The sequence below is a fragment of the Corvus cornix genome, chromosome 1A (genome assembly GCF_000738735.6).
Source record: "Corvus cornix cornix isolate S_Up_H32 chromosome 1A, ASM73873v5, whole genome shotgun sequence".
NCBI classification, from domain to species: Eukaryota; Metazoa; Chordata; class Aves; order Passeriformes; family Corvidae; genus Corvus; species Corvus cornix.
The window spans coordinates 67,163,644-67,180,717 of NC_047057.1; the positions used below are offsets into that span (position 1 = coordinate 67,163,644).

Below are 17,074 nucleotides of genomic sequence, written 5' to 3' on the forward strand. Positions count from 1 at the left end.
AACTCTGATGCACTGATTTTATAACACAGATGAAGCATTTTTCTTTTTGTCTATCCCTAACCAGAAAAGGAAAAATATACTCTCTACCTTTTCTGAATTATACTGGGATTTGCAGTCACCAGTTGGGTTTTGGATCCAACGTCCTTGCTGTATTCAGTGGACAGAGGAGGAAGGTTGCACCTGCACACAAAGACAGTCGAGGTTTTAAATGACATTCAGGACTGATAGGCTTCAGAAGATGTAAAAATGCTGTATTACTGGCCCAGGCTACAATTGTTCCCTACTGCACTGCACCTATAAGCATTTTTGTACCAGATTGTGGGGAAATAGAGAAATAAAACCTTTTGCAGAGATGAGATCTGTGTAGCTGCTAAGCAGAAACAAAGGCATATACTTGACATTTCTGACAGGCTGAAAGGCTGTGGAAGAGGCTGTTACTATCTATAGAAAAACTGTCTTTTAAAATTCAAACTCTTTTAAAGTTCTGGTTTTCACTCTGTTTTGTCTTGTTTACCAGTATCAGGCTCCAGATTCATACTACCATTCTGTGGTATTACAAGCATTATAACTGGCATTTTTAATATTACACTGTGGGGTACCATCATCTTGTAGAATTTACCAAGAAAACACAGAGAAAAAACAATTAAGTGGCTTCTTAAATATGCATGTGTCAGTTCTGCTCACAATCTTGTTCTGGTGGGCAGGGGGATAATGGAATAAAGCCAAAGCAATTGAACAAATTTACTTTGGGAAGCAGAGAATCAAGACTCAAAAAAACCAGAGCTAGAGGGAAACATCCACACTGAACAGTCCTAAAAGCTCCCTTGTAAAGACCTAAGAGAAGGAGGAAGGTGCAGGACATAAAGATACATTCAAACAGTATCCAAGCCTATGCACTGCCCCAAAAATTAGTCAGGAGAAATCTACTCAATACATAAAAATTACACTAAAAACTGGTTTCCAAACATTTTTTTTATTTCAGATTTCTCCTTTAAAACAAAGACATGAACAGTATTTGGAATGCTTAAAAGGCACAAATGAAACCGTGATTCTCAGAGACAAGCAGAACTTGGAATTTTTTTCAGAGAAAGGCTTTTTTAGTTGTTTATTTTGTTGGGGTTTGGGGTTTTCTCTCTGCAGTTTTTGTTAACTCAAAAACCCCCAAACAAACAAAACAACAACAAAAAAAACCCCAACCAAAACCACAGCGGTGCTATATCAGCATCTATCTGCATATAAATACCAGCTCTCAAAAGCTTAAATTCTCATAATCAAGAAATGCCAAGGAAAAGGACAGCAATGTCCAACCTACATGGAACATAGATGAATTCAATCACATTCACCAAGAAACACAAAATTTCCAGGAACATTTTCTCCTTTTCATGACTATATTTGTTAAGATGTGTACAATGTATTGAGATTTCAGTCAAGAAACAGCTTCTAGTTTGCTCTACCACAATTTAAGAGAAGCTAGAAAATTTCAAAAGAAGACAGAAAAAAATAATCAAAATAAGAGGTTTCAGAAGCTGCAATCATTTAAAAAAAAGAAAAAAGAAAAAAAAAAGAAAAAAAGAGTAAGGCTACGAGCATAAGGAAATTTTAATTCTCAGACATAAAAATGATAAAATTTTAATGAGAAAGAGTTTCTTAAAATAAAGTAAATAAAATAAAAGTCAAACAAATGTTTGTGAAGAAAGATTCATAGGTGATTTGCCTTAGGGTAGAGAGGTGGCTTAAATACCTCTGGCAGGTCACAATTTAATGCTCTCTGCTTTGAATAAACACAAGTTCATAGGGCAAGCTTTTAAAAAACCATTTTTGGTTGAAGTTTATTTAAAAGCACTCTGAAGGACTAAGATCTCACCCTGGTTTTTTATCATCTCAGCATCTAAATAATGAAAATTCTTTCATAAGCCAGTCACAGATGCATTATTTAAAGACATCTAATTCCTTTCATCAGTAAGTCTGATTCCCACCTTACTGTGCAGGAAACATTAAGAAATAGCCTGAGTATCCAGAGGAAACTGCAGGAAATCAGTTGCTAGACCTTCCCAATTATTTTCTTGGATAGGTCAGCAGAGTGCTGAGTGTTGTGCAGGTGAGGAACACACTGAAGCACAAGACTCATACCAAGAAACTTTATTTTTAAAATTCTCTCACTGTTCTATCTGGTACTGAGAAGTAACTACATGAAAAATAGTTATAAACATGGCTTAGGACTACTACCTAACATTTTTCTCTTAAAATAAGCATTAGCATGTGGGGAGGGGGAAATAATTTTTTTCTTAGAAATAAGAATTACAAACTTGAAAATCAGAAGAAGAGCCCATTATAAACACAATACCTAAAACATACAGACCATGTGCATCTTTCTCATTGCAGATGCAGCTTGCTATGCCTTAGGGGCTGAAAACTGCTGCTCTTTTCATCTCTTTGTTGGAACAACTGTGTTTGTAGAAGATACTCAGCAACCAGATGAGTTTAAACGCATTAAATAACCTGAGCAATTATAACATATGACTGCAGCCATCTTCTCTCATATGACAAAGCTTATGGAAATACACATAAGTGAAATCAAAACTCATGTGAAGGGAATTAAAAAACAAGGGCAAAACCTGGCAGGACATTTCACACTGCAGAAATACTTTGAAGATTTTACACAAATTTCTTTTCCAAAAAAATGAAAAATGTCATGGAAGTCACATTGTGCTCCTTCTCTCTTAGCTCTCAGATTATAGAAATCAGATTTCAAAAAAATCAACTAAATTCTGTTTTTTCACCCACTGTAAAAATATTTTCTCCCAGCAGTGTATTAATTTCTAACCCAAAAGAACTGAAACATTTTCCATAAATATGATTTCATATCACTAATACAACAGAGCCTGCAGACAGTGACTGGGATTTTGCAGGATTCTCCCTATCACTTATTCCTAAATCAAAACAAACTCTGTACATATAATGGTTGCTTTACCCTCCCTACAGAGAGATGGGTTTTTGTGATCAAGCTAAAATAACTGCTGTTTTCTTGTTTTGTTTTTATACTTGTTGTTTTTGTAACTTTTGCTCCTACAGCATTTCAATTTCTAGAAAATATAACCATGGCATATACACTGCAGTTTCTTGTATTTAGTCGATGGAACACCTAAGGAGTTATGCAGTAATGGCAATCAGAGTGCTGCCCTCTCCCCCTGTGCTTTACATCTTCTCTTCTGTAAATGCTCCGAGTATATGTTTCCCTTTGCCGTTAATGTGTTCTATTTCTTTGCTTTAGTAGGCATTTAATAATGAAGGCATTTTTGGTCTTTGAGATGCAAACCAGAAATTACAGTCATGGTTTAGAGCAAATTTGTATGGTTTTATAATGAGCCATCAGGATCTAATAAGGAGACTTATAGTGGGTGTTCATTATACATCCCTCTGAAACCCAAAGACGTTCCCATTCTCATCTCTTTTGGAGCATTCCTCCAGTTTCTCCCCCACAATGTCTCTTTTGTTCATGTTTATCAGGGAGGTACTAATTTCTGGCTTTCTTCCTTAAGGATCGCAGACCTAGGAAGTGCCAAATTTAATCACGAAAGCAGTAGCTCGTTCGACATCTCTCCTGACAGGTTCTTCTAAATCAAGGAAGGCTGGAGGGAAAGGAAATGTCAAGAATCCCAAAAACCTCACATCAAGGGAAGAGGTTTGGCCTTTCCTCAGACAGTCAACCACAGTTCAGTCTTGAGGGAAGAAAAACACAGGAAGATTTTAGCTTGTACCAACTCAAGCCTTGCCCCATAAATCAGCCCCTACTCATGAGTTCCATGGGTTGCACAGATGGCATTTTGTTTCAGAGGACAGAGCACAGAGCAGGATGAAGCACTCTGGCTATCACTGCATAAATTATGAGAAAAGCAGCTCCTCAGTACCTCCCTGAGACACTGCACAAGTTGTCATAACTTTACTGACCAGCAAATTGTCCCCACACCCCATACCCCTTTGTAGAACCAAGCCAAAACTCCTTTTTTTGCCTCTCCTCACACTTTGACCCAAATTGCTTGTGAAAAGGATCCTGCAAAGGCAGGGCGACAAGGCAAAATATCATTGATTAATCCCAAATGAACAGCTTTGAAAAGTCTGAGGCTTAGCAGCAGGAAGGGGGGACAATGTGTCGTTAGGTTTCTGTCTTACCGCATGACAAAATCTGCTTGATCTATTTGTTTGCCGCAGCCACTCTTTTTCAGGATCCCACCGTTTCCCACCACGGAGCATTTCTTCAGTGGCAGCTGGAAGGGAGTAGCCTAGCAACACAAAACAAGGACCAGTTTTACAGAGGAGAACACAAACATCTTTGTAGCAGCCACTCCTGGAGAACCCAGGGAGCTGTTAGGGCTCAATGACAAAAAGAAAAAGGAGAATTAGGAGTGAAGAAAAAAAAAGGTACAGAAATTAGCTGGTAAGAGCATGTAGAACAGGTCTGATCCCCACTCCCAAAACCAGGACACAATAAACGTGATACAGAAGATGGTTTTCTGCAAAACCAAAACTGCCTGAAGTCCTGCCAAAGTCGGGCAGTTCGCAAGCCTTCCAGGCAAGCTGCAAGACGGGGGAAACAAGACAACCAGGAAAACAGGAAAAAAATAATCCATGAAAGGGAACTTCCTGAGCTGATATACAAAAGACACCTCTGGGGAAGAAAGGAAGGGAGGAACAGGGAATGCTGTGGTGACAGAAGTGCACTGGGAATCTGGAGTCACCCTGGCTCTCTGGATGGTTGTGTTGCTGGGACAGGTCAATCCAAAGCCTTAGGCAAAGACATTTGGAGCTTGACAGCAGCTCCTTAAACAGCCAGTTGCCCAGACACATAACAAATTCGTATTAGTATAAATTAAAATTAAAAAGGGAGCATTTTTAGCTGAGGAGCTCTTGTAGCTGCTTAACCGGGCATGAAAGTGCAAGGTCAAATGGTCACGGGATCCTGTGCACCAAACACAGTAAAATATTAGATCTGTACAGTCCTCATTCCAGAGGATCTCAAAACTGTGGATGGGACATGTTCCTGTCAGCCTCAAGCCTTTTGTGAGCTTGGGGCAGTCATTAAAGCAGCACACAGCACTTCAGAGCAGAGCAGCATATGAAAAAAAAGGTGGTGAAGAGATGTGAATTTAAAGCAGTGTGATTTAGTTACAGAATGTGATTTGTCTACAATGCAGGAGTTAAAACTCTCCTCAAGCAAAAAAACTGCGCAGGGAATTTTATTTATCAAACTTGTCAAAGCCTGACTTTGCAACAGAGACAGGAGTTACTGCACAGGCCTCGGAGAATAAAGAAGCCACGGAGAGAGAATGCAGCATCACAGAACAATTCGCTCTGGGTGGCCTCACTTGCATGTACAGAGCAACATCTGACACTGCATCATATATTCACCAGGCACTGCAACACAGGACATGGTCCAGAAAACAGACCCAGTATTACAGCACAGACTCTGCATTTTTAGAACTTATTCCTGCCGTCTTCTCTCTCTTCTTAGATTTACTTGCTTTGTCTACTTTTTGCTGCAAACTAGACGCTGTTCAGTCACAACCTGCTTTTTAGTGAAAATACTAACTCTGGATTAAAATATGCTTGTGTAGAAAAGTAAATTTTAGTGTCCTGAGACCCAGCCATTGTTAGAAATATACTAATAGCACAGCAGAGCAATACTGAGTATGCAGCTGCATTCTTGTCCTGCGTCTGCCTTCTCAAGAACATTATTTAATTTACAGTTATTGAACCAGGAGCATATCTTGAGATTCAAAGGACATCTCATCTCTGAGGTGACCCTGATCAAATGAGAGCTCACATTCTCTGTAATGGGGTAGGGGTGGGAAGCAGAGGAAATGTAGACTTGGTATGTTCTATAAGTAACAGTACCTTTCTTATTCAAGATACATGAAAGCTCCTTTCATGACAGCTGGTTATACAAGGGCTGTGCCAAACCACAAAGGCAGCAGATATTAACTCTTGCTTTTAAGAGTAGTGGGCACTGTCACATAAATTCTGTGCCTTTAGACCCCCCAAACAGACATTTAGCCAAATAGACATTTAGTAGTTACGAAATGCTTCCAAATTCTGTGAGCTGCAAACAGCCTTTAATATTGCTTGAAATGACTTGCTGTCCCTTAAGGGAAGCTAATTTCCTGTTCTGCTCAGAGATGATAATATCAGTTCTTGTTTGCATACGTACTTTGGTTTCCAAAATCTGATGAAGTTTTAAAACTCTTGTCCTTCTGTTATCCCGAACACTGGCTTGCTACCTTGGTGTGTACAGAAAATTCCCACACCAAGGTGAGGTATTTCTATTTTTTATTCTAGTTTGTGCAAAGTAGGGAGCATGGTGGGAACCCATGAATTGTGTAAATATACACAAATTCTACATTTTAACAAACAAAGGCATCAACACACATTGGTTCCAAATTACACTCATTTTTAATTAATCAAACCCTTATTTGCTACTTATATCTCTTGCTTATCATTCTAATTTTTCTTCACCATATTCACTGCTCAGTCCTGTTGACTTCACTCCTGGTGGCTCTTATCCAAAGAGCCTATTCATCTCAAATAGCACTCCCTTTCCCTTAAAACAAAGGATTATCCAAGCCTGTAAATTTCTAAAAGTTTCACAATGCAACTACTTAATCACACCTGCCAAGCTATAGCTACTGATTAACAGCAAAATAATTCCCAAGTTTCATTCACATCTTGGACTACGTATCACTTCAGAGAACCTAAGGAGCAAAACAACAAGATCAGGGCTGATGAGGTGATGTGAAGGAGCCAAAGGAAAGTAGAAAGGGCAGATTATATCATGGTTGTCCCTCTGCCTAATCTGTGAAGATCCACTCACTCTATGGACACAGGAGGAAAACCAGGCTGAACACAGTTCTCTGTGGAAAGCCACCATGCCCACAGACACTTTTGTCTCCCTCAGAAAAGTACTGAAAATTCAGGACATGACACAGACATCAGAGTCTACAGACCACCCTTTAGCTTAAAATGGTCAACGGTCTATTTTCCAGAAGACCAAACTTATAAACTTTCCACAGACATTAAGCAAAAGACATCATTCCAGTGCCATTACCAGCATGCAGGGAGTTGCAAAGTCCAAAGGATTAACTGTCTCTGTTGTTTGGTGGCTTTCAGGTGCTTTGAGCTTAATGAAGAGCAATTGCTGAAGCCTACATTTGTTAACCTGCACATGACTTCTCTTCAGACGTTCAATCACAAATCTGTGTTATTGCTGTGATTGCAGGGACATTCCAGGAACTCTTTGTCCAAACAAACACAAACTGACCTGTCACACAAAACTTATACAAGTCCTAGACTCAAGTGTTGCCCATAAGCAACTATGAAACATATGGCTCCTTTTTCTCTGTCTACAAAATCTTCTAATGCTTTCCGATTTTACCTTCCACATCACAACACTTTGCTAGGCAAATTTTCAGTTCATAGTTGACAGCGTGTAGATGCTCACATTAAAGGGACCCAGCTGTCATTTATGCTAAATGGTCCCAAAAAGCTCAGCTGTTTTTCTCCTTAGAATTCTAAGCCAGCCGAACAAATGCTGGCTTTAGGCAGCATAGTTGTAACAAAAGCATTTCCACTAATATTAGCTTCCTGAAACTCTGTTATTTTCATTTGCAACACATATGTTATTTTCTTCATTCATAAAATTTTTATGAATGGCCAGTGTCTTCTGAGTGGACTGGAAAAAAACAGCCTCAGTTTATTTAGTCTGATAGAGAAAATATACAAAAAAATATCACCAACTTATCTCCATTATTAAGCAATAATTACCATATAATTTACAAATACTTTAAAATAGTAACACCCTTCATATTGGAAATAAGCAGGATGAATTCCCTTTAAACATAAGTCAAGTAATTTAAAAAGAATTGCATAAGGCATTTTTTTAAAAGGCATCTCCCAACAAAACCAAAGACAGGAAGGCCCCATTGTCTCATTTTCCCTTTTGTAAACAATGAACCTCTACTGACAATCAGTGAAGGTGTTCTAGCTCATACTCATGTAAACAAAAGAAGAACCTGCACATCCCCCTGCAAATTCAATGACAAATAAGCACACAGAGCAATAGATTAAAGACTCACAATTGAATACGGGACTAATTTAACAAAGCATCTCTCAAGCAATTCACTGATTAATTTCATCATTCATCTAAGTAGAAATAAATCACTGTCATCCATTAAAAGAACATTACACAGTACTAACAAAAAATAATTTTAGATAATGCTACTCTAAATCACTTTGATTTCATTGTTAGGTTGTTAATGCACTAATTTTTTGCCCACTCACTGCTGAAGACTTTAATCAGAAAACAAGTTCTTACTGGAAAAACAGGAAAAATTACTGTATTCAGCCTCTGATTTAATGCTGAAGATATAAAAATAATTGAAAACACTGAGAACATTAATTAGAATAATTTCTCTTTTAAATTAACATTTTGAATTTGAAAGAGATGCTGTGGTTTTGCTGTTCCTTTTGAGAAGGTGGCATCCTGAGGAGAAGTGTGGAGTTCTACTGAATTTCCTAAGGAGCCAGCAAAACCCTGAGAGTTCATGGTGGTTTTTCACACTGTCAGACGCTGCAGGGTGGTACAAGCTGCTTCTTCATTGTTTACAAATTATGTTCGGTCTGATGCGTCCATCTATTCTACAGAACTATCAAGACATGACAGCTTAACGACAAAAACCCACCAATGTCAGGGAAGGCATATTCCCGATAGGGGAATGTGTGGGGTGGCTGTGGTTCTTTCCATTTCACTCACTTCTCTCCAGCCAAATTCCAATCATCCCTACCCAGGTGTAGGAGTCCAGAGCAAGGAGTGACTAGTGACAGCAAGGTAACAGACACAGAATCACAGAATGGTTTGGGGTGGGAGGGACCTTAGAGATCATCATGTTCCAACACCTCTGGGCAGCGACACCTTCCACTAGACCAGGTTGTTCAGAGCCCCATCCAAACCTACCTGGCCTTGAACACTTCCAGGGATGGGGCATCCACAACTTCTCTGGGCAACTTGTTCCACTGCCTAACCACCCTCACAGAAATAAATCTCAAATTCCACATATCTACACTAAACCCACTCTCTCTCACTGGAACAGGTGGGGCTCTGATTAAAATGTGATTATTACAAGAAGAAATGGTCACAGTGACTATGAAAGGAGATAAGGAAGAGAGCCTACATTGGACCTCCAGCTACCTTCTTCAGTTTATTTTGTCACTACCAACAAGTACATGTTGAAACCTGAAGCTCACTGATGGTACAGAAGAAAAGTTGTCCAGGTGGGATTAGCTCCTCTGTAGGTCCACATAACTCAGTCATGACAGTGGTGTCTTTATTCAGCCCTGAAGTAGGATTCAACGTTCAAGCTTATGCAAACTTTGTGCTCTTCACAAACATGTACTTTAGGCAGTGTTGTTTTTCATGAGATTAGAACCTCAGAAACTATTTACACGGGGACACAGGGCTGCAAAACACCACTTGAAAGACTGAATGCATTGCTGTGCTGCTGCAGGAAAAGCTCTGCTATCCAAAAAGACCCATGAACTGCAGAGCAGCCACACACCAAAGAGAGAACACTTTTGAAGCATTATTCACATAAACCATGGAGTAGCACCGACTAAGCTGGCAGTCACTTTTAGTTCCAGCTGTACTTTAAGTAGGAGCTTCAAAATGGTGTGATCTTTAATAGCTTTCTACCCAGCATGATGTCACTGCAAGGGAGCACTTGCTTGGAATTAAAAGAACATTTCAAATTGCTGATGTGGCATTTAATTCAATAGAGTCAGCTTCCATACAGCCAGGACAGCACAGTGTGGGGATTACAGAAAAAATAATAATAAAAAAAGCACATTTGTAGATTGGAACAGACTGTATATCATAGACAGTATTTTAAACAATGAATGCTCTGGCAATGTCAAGGGAATTCACCTTGACAAGACAAAAAGAATAAATGGGTGAGAAATTCCAAAGATGTGCAAGATTTCTGGATCCAAACTTTATGGCCTGCAATGCATTAAGACTCCAAATTTTGTATTAAAAATTATAAAAAGAAAGTATCATTTGGTGATATTGTGGGGGTGGGGAGGGTGTCTCTTATTCTGGGAGATGTTACAGTTTCCAACATTTCCACAGTTGGGAAGCCTCAAGAAGAACTTACGCTGCCTCCTAAATAACTGCATTTAAGTGTTCTGTGGAGTCACCCAGTCCCATGTAAATGGTGGAAAATGGAAAAATAATGTATGAATTCCTTGAGGAACAGCATGACCAGAATCCATAAACAACTGCCTCTGTCGGCTTCCCTCACCACCTTTTCATACTCTTGAGTGACTCCTTTGATTTTTTTCTTTTTAAATCCTATGTGATAAGGCTAAACCTCAAGACATAGGACAAATCACTAAACTCATCCAACATCCACAGGAACACTCAGCAAATCCTTCCTTTTGCCTGATCTCCTGACAACACCAGACGCCATGAGGCTCAGAGGACACCACCATCCTTTGTGTGGGATTGTCAGCCCTGCTCTGCTTTGCCAGCACCTTCAGAGGCAGGTACACAACAGCCTTCCTCTTACATTTCAGCTGATTTAGGTTAAATGCTGGCACGGTCCAGTATTTACACAGCCTCCCAGATCACTGGCACTAGATGGCAGAAAGACACGTAGGAACAGCAGGTATTCCAGCACTTATCTCCCTGTTTCTTAATCTGCTCCAAGTCTGAGCAGAAGAAAAAAGCTGTGTATCAACCTGTAAACACCAAGGTTGCGTTAATAAAGTGCTCTAAGCTTAAGCCAAAAAAAGTGCACCAAAACCTCTTCAAGTTTTGACTGTATGTTTCATGGAAACAAGGATGAACACAAGTCATCACTTCTGGGAAGAAAACTACTTTTTTAATGTCATGCAAATGTATTAAACAACATGAGTAGTTATCTTATGATAGTTCAACGAGTTTTTCTGCAGGTCTGAGAAAATGCAGTATAAACTTCAAGGCAGTTAATCTCCTGCCTTGCGGTGCACAGTATCCTGGTCGAGGAAGTTATTCTCTGTAGGCACACATTAACTCTCATGCACAAAAGCCTTTGTTAAAGTAAATAACTGTTACATTCCAGGTAGAGAAATGAAGACAAAAACAAATAATATAACTGCCAAGTGACAAAGTCCTCCAACTCTGCCTGTACTTTCTCCCTCAGTGATTTCAAGATGCACAGTTTAAGTAGCAAGCAGAAACCAAAAGAGAATAGGGAAAATTGCAGGATATCTGCTTACATATATCTGGTGTAGGAATAAGTAAAGAATGTTGAATTTTTCTCTTGTGGCAGTGTGGGACAACACACAGACAGCAAGGAAGATATCTGGAAATTTTGCAAGACCATTGTTCAGTAAGGCGTACTGTTGGAAAAGTTCGGGGACTTCGGCGGGGAGAGAAATTGCAGAACAACCAATATGATTTATAAAAGCAAGCTCCGTTTATTTGCAATCCAGAGGCACTTATATAGTATATCAGCTTGTTAACTCTTTATTGGCTTAAACCTATCAAAGCGCATTTCTGCTTCTACATAATTAGACTACATTGGCAAGCTTCTAGTTATGTTATGATTAAATAACTCAGAGTTCACCCTCCCTTCTCCTAGTCAGTACATCTTATCTGCACAGCTGCACCTCTTCAAAACTCCCTTTTTGTTCTCAGGCTAATTCTCACACGGGTGCTTTCTCATGCAGGCAGTTTCTCACACTAGCTTTGGCTTGCAGGCGTTTTGCTTGTACAGTTCCTTTATTGATCCATAATTCTATCAATGATCTGTAGGTACAAAAATGCTGTTAGTGAGGATCTTCTTGTTATTTTTCTAAGTCCGTGAGAGACTTTTCTCTCTCACAGAAGAGGTAGCAGGGAATGTAAACAACCAAGCCACCTGCAACCTTGGGAAGTCTTGTTTATGGTATAGTAGAAAATATTTTGACAATGGATGTTTTAGGATTTTGGCCAATCACCCCCAAGGGGTGGCTGGTCCTTTGCCCAATTAGACTATGAAGAAAAAAGTCTATAAAAGAGTTTGTAAAATAATTAAATAAATCAATCTTGCTGCACAATTCCTGCCTGCTGGATCTTCTCCTCCTCCTCCTCCTCCCTATGGCTGCGGGACACGGTGATAAACCGTAGGAACCAGGCCTGCGGTAAGAATGATCCATGCCCCTGATCCTCTAACCATTCTTCAACAGGGTACTGTTTACTTTTCCCAGTTTTACAAAAGGTTTATCAACAATTTCATGTTCTTCAAAATCTTATTAGCAAGACACAGTATATGCAATAAATAAGGTTAGTTTCAGCTCATAAAAAATAAAAAGGGCTTTCAATCCTACTTGAAGAAAAGGACAATAACACTTACAGAAAGGAATGGATCTCTGAATTCCTGATCCCCCTGATATGAATAAGCAGCTACAACAAAGGTAATTAATCAACTTATATAGGCATCAAAATACAGATTTAGGTATCATCAGAGGTATCAAAGTAGCAACACACCTCCATTTTGACAGTATATTAGACAATGAACCTCAACAAGGAAAAGATCCTCTCATCAACAAGTAATCCTTGTCTTTCCTTTGCCTCTATATAGTTCAGATGAATCACTGACATCTTTTGAGATTCACTAGTTCAAAAGACACCAAAGACAAGTAGCAAGGATTGAGCTGTCCAGGAAATTTGCAATTAGAGTTTAAGCAGAGTTTAAACACTGAGATTGGTTTCTCAGCAGCATGGAAACACTGCTTATGTTTTTTAATACTTGCACATTTCCATTTTTTTCTCCTCTATTAATGAGAAAAATGAAGCCTCTTAAGAAAGTTTCACTTACCTTACAGATAAGGAGGCAAAATATAACTATTTTAAGACAAATTTCAGACTTTGAAAATTCCAAATTTTACAACACATATGGAGATTATTTACCAATGTATCAATCTGCATCTTACAACTTTAGTCTATCCTTCATGCAGAAAACTATATGGCACATGATCTGGCTCATGTAACTAACAAGACATGAAAAGCTGACAAGTAAGACTTGAAAAGCAAGTAACAACACACAAAGAAAACAACACAAAGCATTTCAAAGACTACACATTAAGCAGTGGTACAGGTTTACATTTAGAACACTTTCTTCAGGGCAGTCTTCCTGAAGAGAAGTAGAGCCACAGTTAAAAGCCCTTGCTGGAAAGTCAAAAAGGTCAGCAGCATCAAAGATATACGTATAATGAGTGACTACCAAAGTGTTTAAAAAGCCATGTTTACCAAATAAGGAAGCAATTAGAGGGAAGTGCAGTGCCATGTAATGTCATGTCTAAAAGTTATGAAAACAGAAGTTTAGAAGGCCAAGGAGGTTGAGAGGAATAACTACTGCAATTACAGAACCAATGAAGTTTCCATTAGCTATTTATTTTTTCTGGTAATGAAAACAAACTTAAAATGTATTTTCACGTAGAGGCATGAGAATAATTCATTAATAACTTGTCAAAACTGATTTGAATAAACAACAGTCACTTCTACATCAATAATAAAACACTTAGCAACATAAGATTAAAATGGGGAAAGTGTCATTTCGTTATATAAGGGTGTAGCTTCCCTAAAAAGTAATCAGAAAGTGTCATTTGTTGCAAGCTTACGTGAAGCCTTGTCCAGAGGAGAACAACAGAATTGGGGAAGGGTCAGGAGCACAAGTCTTGTGAGGAACAGCTGAGGGAGCTGGGGGTGTTTAGCCTGGAGAAAAGGAGGCTCAGGGAAGACCTTATCACTCTCTACAAGTGCCTGAAAAGAGGTTGCAGCCAGGCGGGGGTTGGGCTCTTCTCCCAAGTAATAAGCAACAGGACAAGAGGAAGTGGCCTCAAGCTGTGCCAGGGGAGGTTCAGGTTGGACATCAGGATGAATTTCTTCACTGAAAGGTTTGTCAGGCATTAGAATGGGTTGCCCAGGCAGGTGGTGGAATCACCATCCTGAGAAGTGTTCAAAAAACACGTGGATGTGGCACTCAGTACTCTGGTCTAGTTGACAAGGTGGAGATCATTCAAAGACTGGAATCGATGATGCTGGAGGTCTTTTCCAACCTAAATGATTCTGTGATTCTGTGAAAGTCCTTTTGGGGCTCACTCCTCTACTGAGTGTGCAGCCAAACAGGGAGGCCAGGCCTCAGGGACCCAACCCAACCTAAGACCAAGATAGCACAATTATGCATTAGAATCTGGAAACTAATTTCACAACAAGGCCTTTCCTTACTGACTCGGTGCTTCCCTTGCTTTTAGCATCATAGAATTCACATAACCCAGCCCACCTCCTGCTCCAGCCAGGGCCACCTGGTCACTATATGCTGTTTCTTACATGTAAGGACCCTGGACAGCTCTGGGATCCACTTTGCACCCCCCGGCTTTCCCCGCCATCCTCTGCGAGGTGTACTTACATTCCCTGACGAAAGAGGCTAAAGCAAATGATGTGCCACCCTCTGTTCGAGGTTGCAATTTGGAGAAGACAATGACAAGTTTCAATAAACTGCAATTCTCTTCTGCCACTGAACAAACAACCATGGAAATAAAATTTCAGGAAGAATTGCTCCACGGAAAGGTGGGTTAAGCATTAGAATGGACTGCCCAGGGAGGTGGTGGAGTCATCATCCCTGGAGGTGTTCAAGAAATGACTGGAAGTAGCACTCAGTGCTTTGCTTTAGTTGACAAGGTGGTGATTGGTCAAAGATTGGACTCGATGATCTTGGAAGTCTTTTCCAAACTTAATGATTCTGTGGTTCTGTGAAATCACAGTAGCTGCTAGGACATCATATTATTTTGTTATTTTAAGATAACAAAATCAGACCCAGCAAATAGGTTTTGCACTTCCTATCAAGTAAAACAAATTTTATTTTTCACTTAAAGCAATTCCCAAACCAAATGCAAATCCAGGGCAAACTAATGAACATCCAGAGCAGCAGGAAGCTATTAACAGAATGGTAATGCACTGGATTGAATACTCGCTCAGTAATAAGCACAACATAACAGAAAGCTACTTGAATCTAGAGCCTTTCCCTCCACTTCATTTTTGGGGCCTACTTCAGGCCCAGTTTAAAGGCTAGGCTGAGGAGGGATAGTTTCCTAACAGCAAATATTTGAGCCTTGTGACCTGGAAGAGGATGGGGTAAAAGAGCAAACAACTTGAAGTGTACCAGCAGGGAATATCCAAGTCCCCAGTAGGGATGAGAGGTTGTTAAAAAAGCTATGCTGAATCCACTCCCAGTACTTGCTAACATATAACACTAACATTCAAACATGATGACTGCAGCTTCCATGCAGCATTTCCAAAGACATATCCTTGCCAGACTTGTTTCTCTGGCTGAGAAAATTACTCCATTCTGCCTCTTGTACTCACTCTGCTGCTTTAGTTTTCATCCCTTTACCAAGATATGTCATACAAGAATTGTCATGATCTTTCACCTTTTGAAAACTGAGTTGTCTGATTTTGATATTCCTCAAACTTAAGCTTCCAAATTTTCCTTTAGCTTTCTTTATTCACATGAGGAATCTCATGGAAAAAGACAGCACAGATTGGTTGTTGGCTTTTGATAAGAGATATATAAAACAGAATGGTCTGGGCTGGAAGAGACTTTAAAGGTCATCTTGTTTCAGCATCTTTCACTAGACCATGAGGTTCACTCTGAGGTTGCTCAGAGCCCCATCCAACCTGGCTTTGAACACTTCCAGGGATGAGGCATCCACAGTGTCTCTGGGCAACCTCTGCCAGTGCCTTCCCACCCTCACAGGGAAGAATTTTTTCCTAATATCCAATGTAAACCTACTCTCTGTCAGTTTGAAGCCATTCCCTCCTGCCCTGCCACTACATTTAACTGTGTCCTCTGGTTTCATCTTCCCACAGTATCTCTATTTTTTTTTTTTTGAGCTCTCTGAGTCAATTAAAGAGAAATATTCAAGTGTTGTTGCTCTCCACTCATGTCTAAATAGCCTTTAAAGGGCAGACAAAAATGATTGCAAAATGACTTTTTGAATGTTGTACAATATATTCCTTCTCAATTGTGTCCAGCCAAAAAAGTCACACTTAGAGAAAATGCTTTTTCCCATGGCATATAATCTCTTATAATATGACCTGTAATTAGAAAGCCAGATTAGGTTCTTTTCTCTTTTTTGTATCACCAGTAAAGAGTCTACACAAGTGAACCACCTAGACCTTCCATTTTTGTATTGCTCCTCTCACAATGCCATTCATGACACCTGGAAACAGTAGATATTAGACCATCCCACTGCTAACAACCAAGTTAGCAACGATATCATGCCCTTTTTTCCCAGTAAATATGATTGTAGCAACTCTAGAATACGCAGAGAACAAGTAGATTAAACAGATTCCTTTTAACAGCATCCCTGTTGTAATCTTACTTACATTTGCATACCCTTCAACATAGCTCTGTTCTCTTTTCACCACAAATAAGTGTGACGCTGTCTTGGACTGCCAGAGCCTATATATTCTCTTCTTTTTCACTCAGCTTCTCCTTTTTGTCAGCAAAGCAATGGCATTTTTGGGTGTTTTATTTCAGAGTTAAATCCCAAAGAGAAACCTTACTAGAACTACTGACTATCATTGAGCTTTTGTATGAAAGTCTTGGAGGCCTGTGAAGTTTGTAATCTTTCATAAATCAAATCAATATTCAACTGAAAAGTTTATGGATGTTAATAAATTAATGGCCTGCTGTTGCAGCGGGGATTACTGCAACAAGCATATATCAAACCAGGAGTCCCGTGGAAACGAAGTATATATGGACAGATTCGTGGTAGATGTTTCAGAGATGTTTATTTCTCCAGCCGCATGGCCGGGGCTCTGCCAAGGAACTGTTCCAGTCATGGGACCCGAGGGTCCTTGGCCACACCAGGGAACCCAAACCAACCAATGGGGAACGAGGCTGACCAGGGGCAGGGAAACCCCGTGTCTCCCCCCCAGGGCCCATCTCCCAGGGCTCCATGGCAGGGGAGGAGACCCCAACAGCCTGCATTTTTCATTCAT

At 39.8% G+C, this 17,074-nt stretch overlaps 1 protein-coding gene across 2 annotated transcripts in view; it reads right to left on the reverse strand.

The window, feature by feature from the left end:
• The window catches only part of ST8SIA1 (ST8 alpha-N-acetyl-neuraminide alpha-2,8-sialyltransferase 1), a 124,842-nt gene that overhangs the window by 61,591 nt on the left and 46,177 nt on the right, over positions 1-17,074 (reverse strand). Inside the window, exons 3-4 of one of the 2 annotated variants that reach the window (XM_039570374.1) lie at positions 4,171-4,280; positions 88-180 (exon numbers count right to left, since the gene is read on the reverse strand). In XM_039570374.1, the coding sequence (XP_039426308.1) occupies positions 88-180; positions 4,171-4,280 (203 nt within the window). The remainder of the gene's footprint in view (positions 1-87; positions 181-4,170; positions 4,281-17,074) is intronic. The other variant, XM_039570375.1, reaches the window with a different exon arrangement.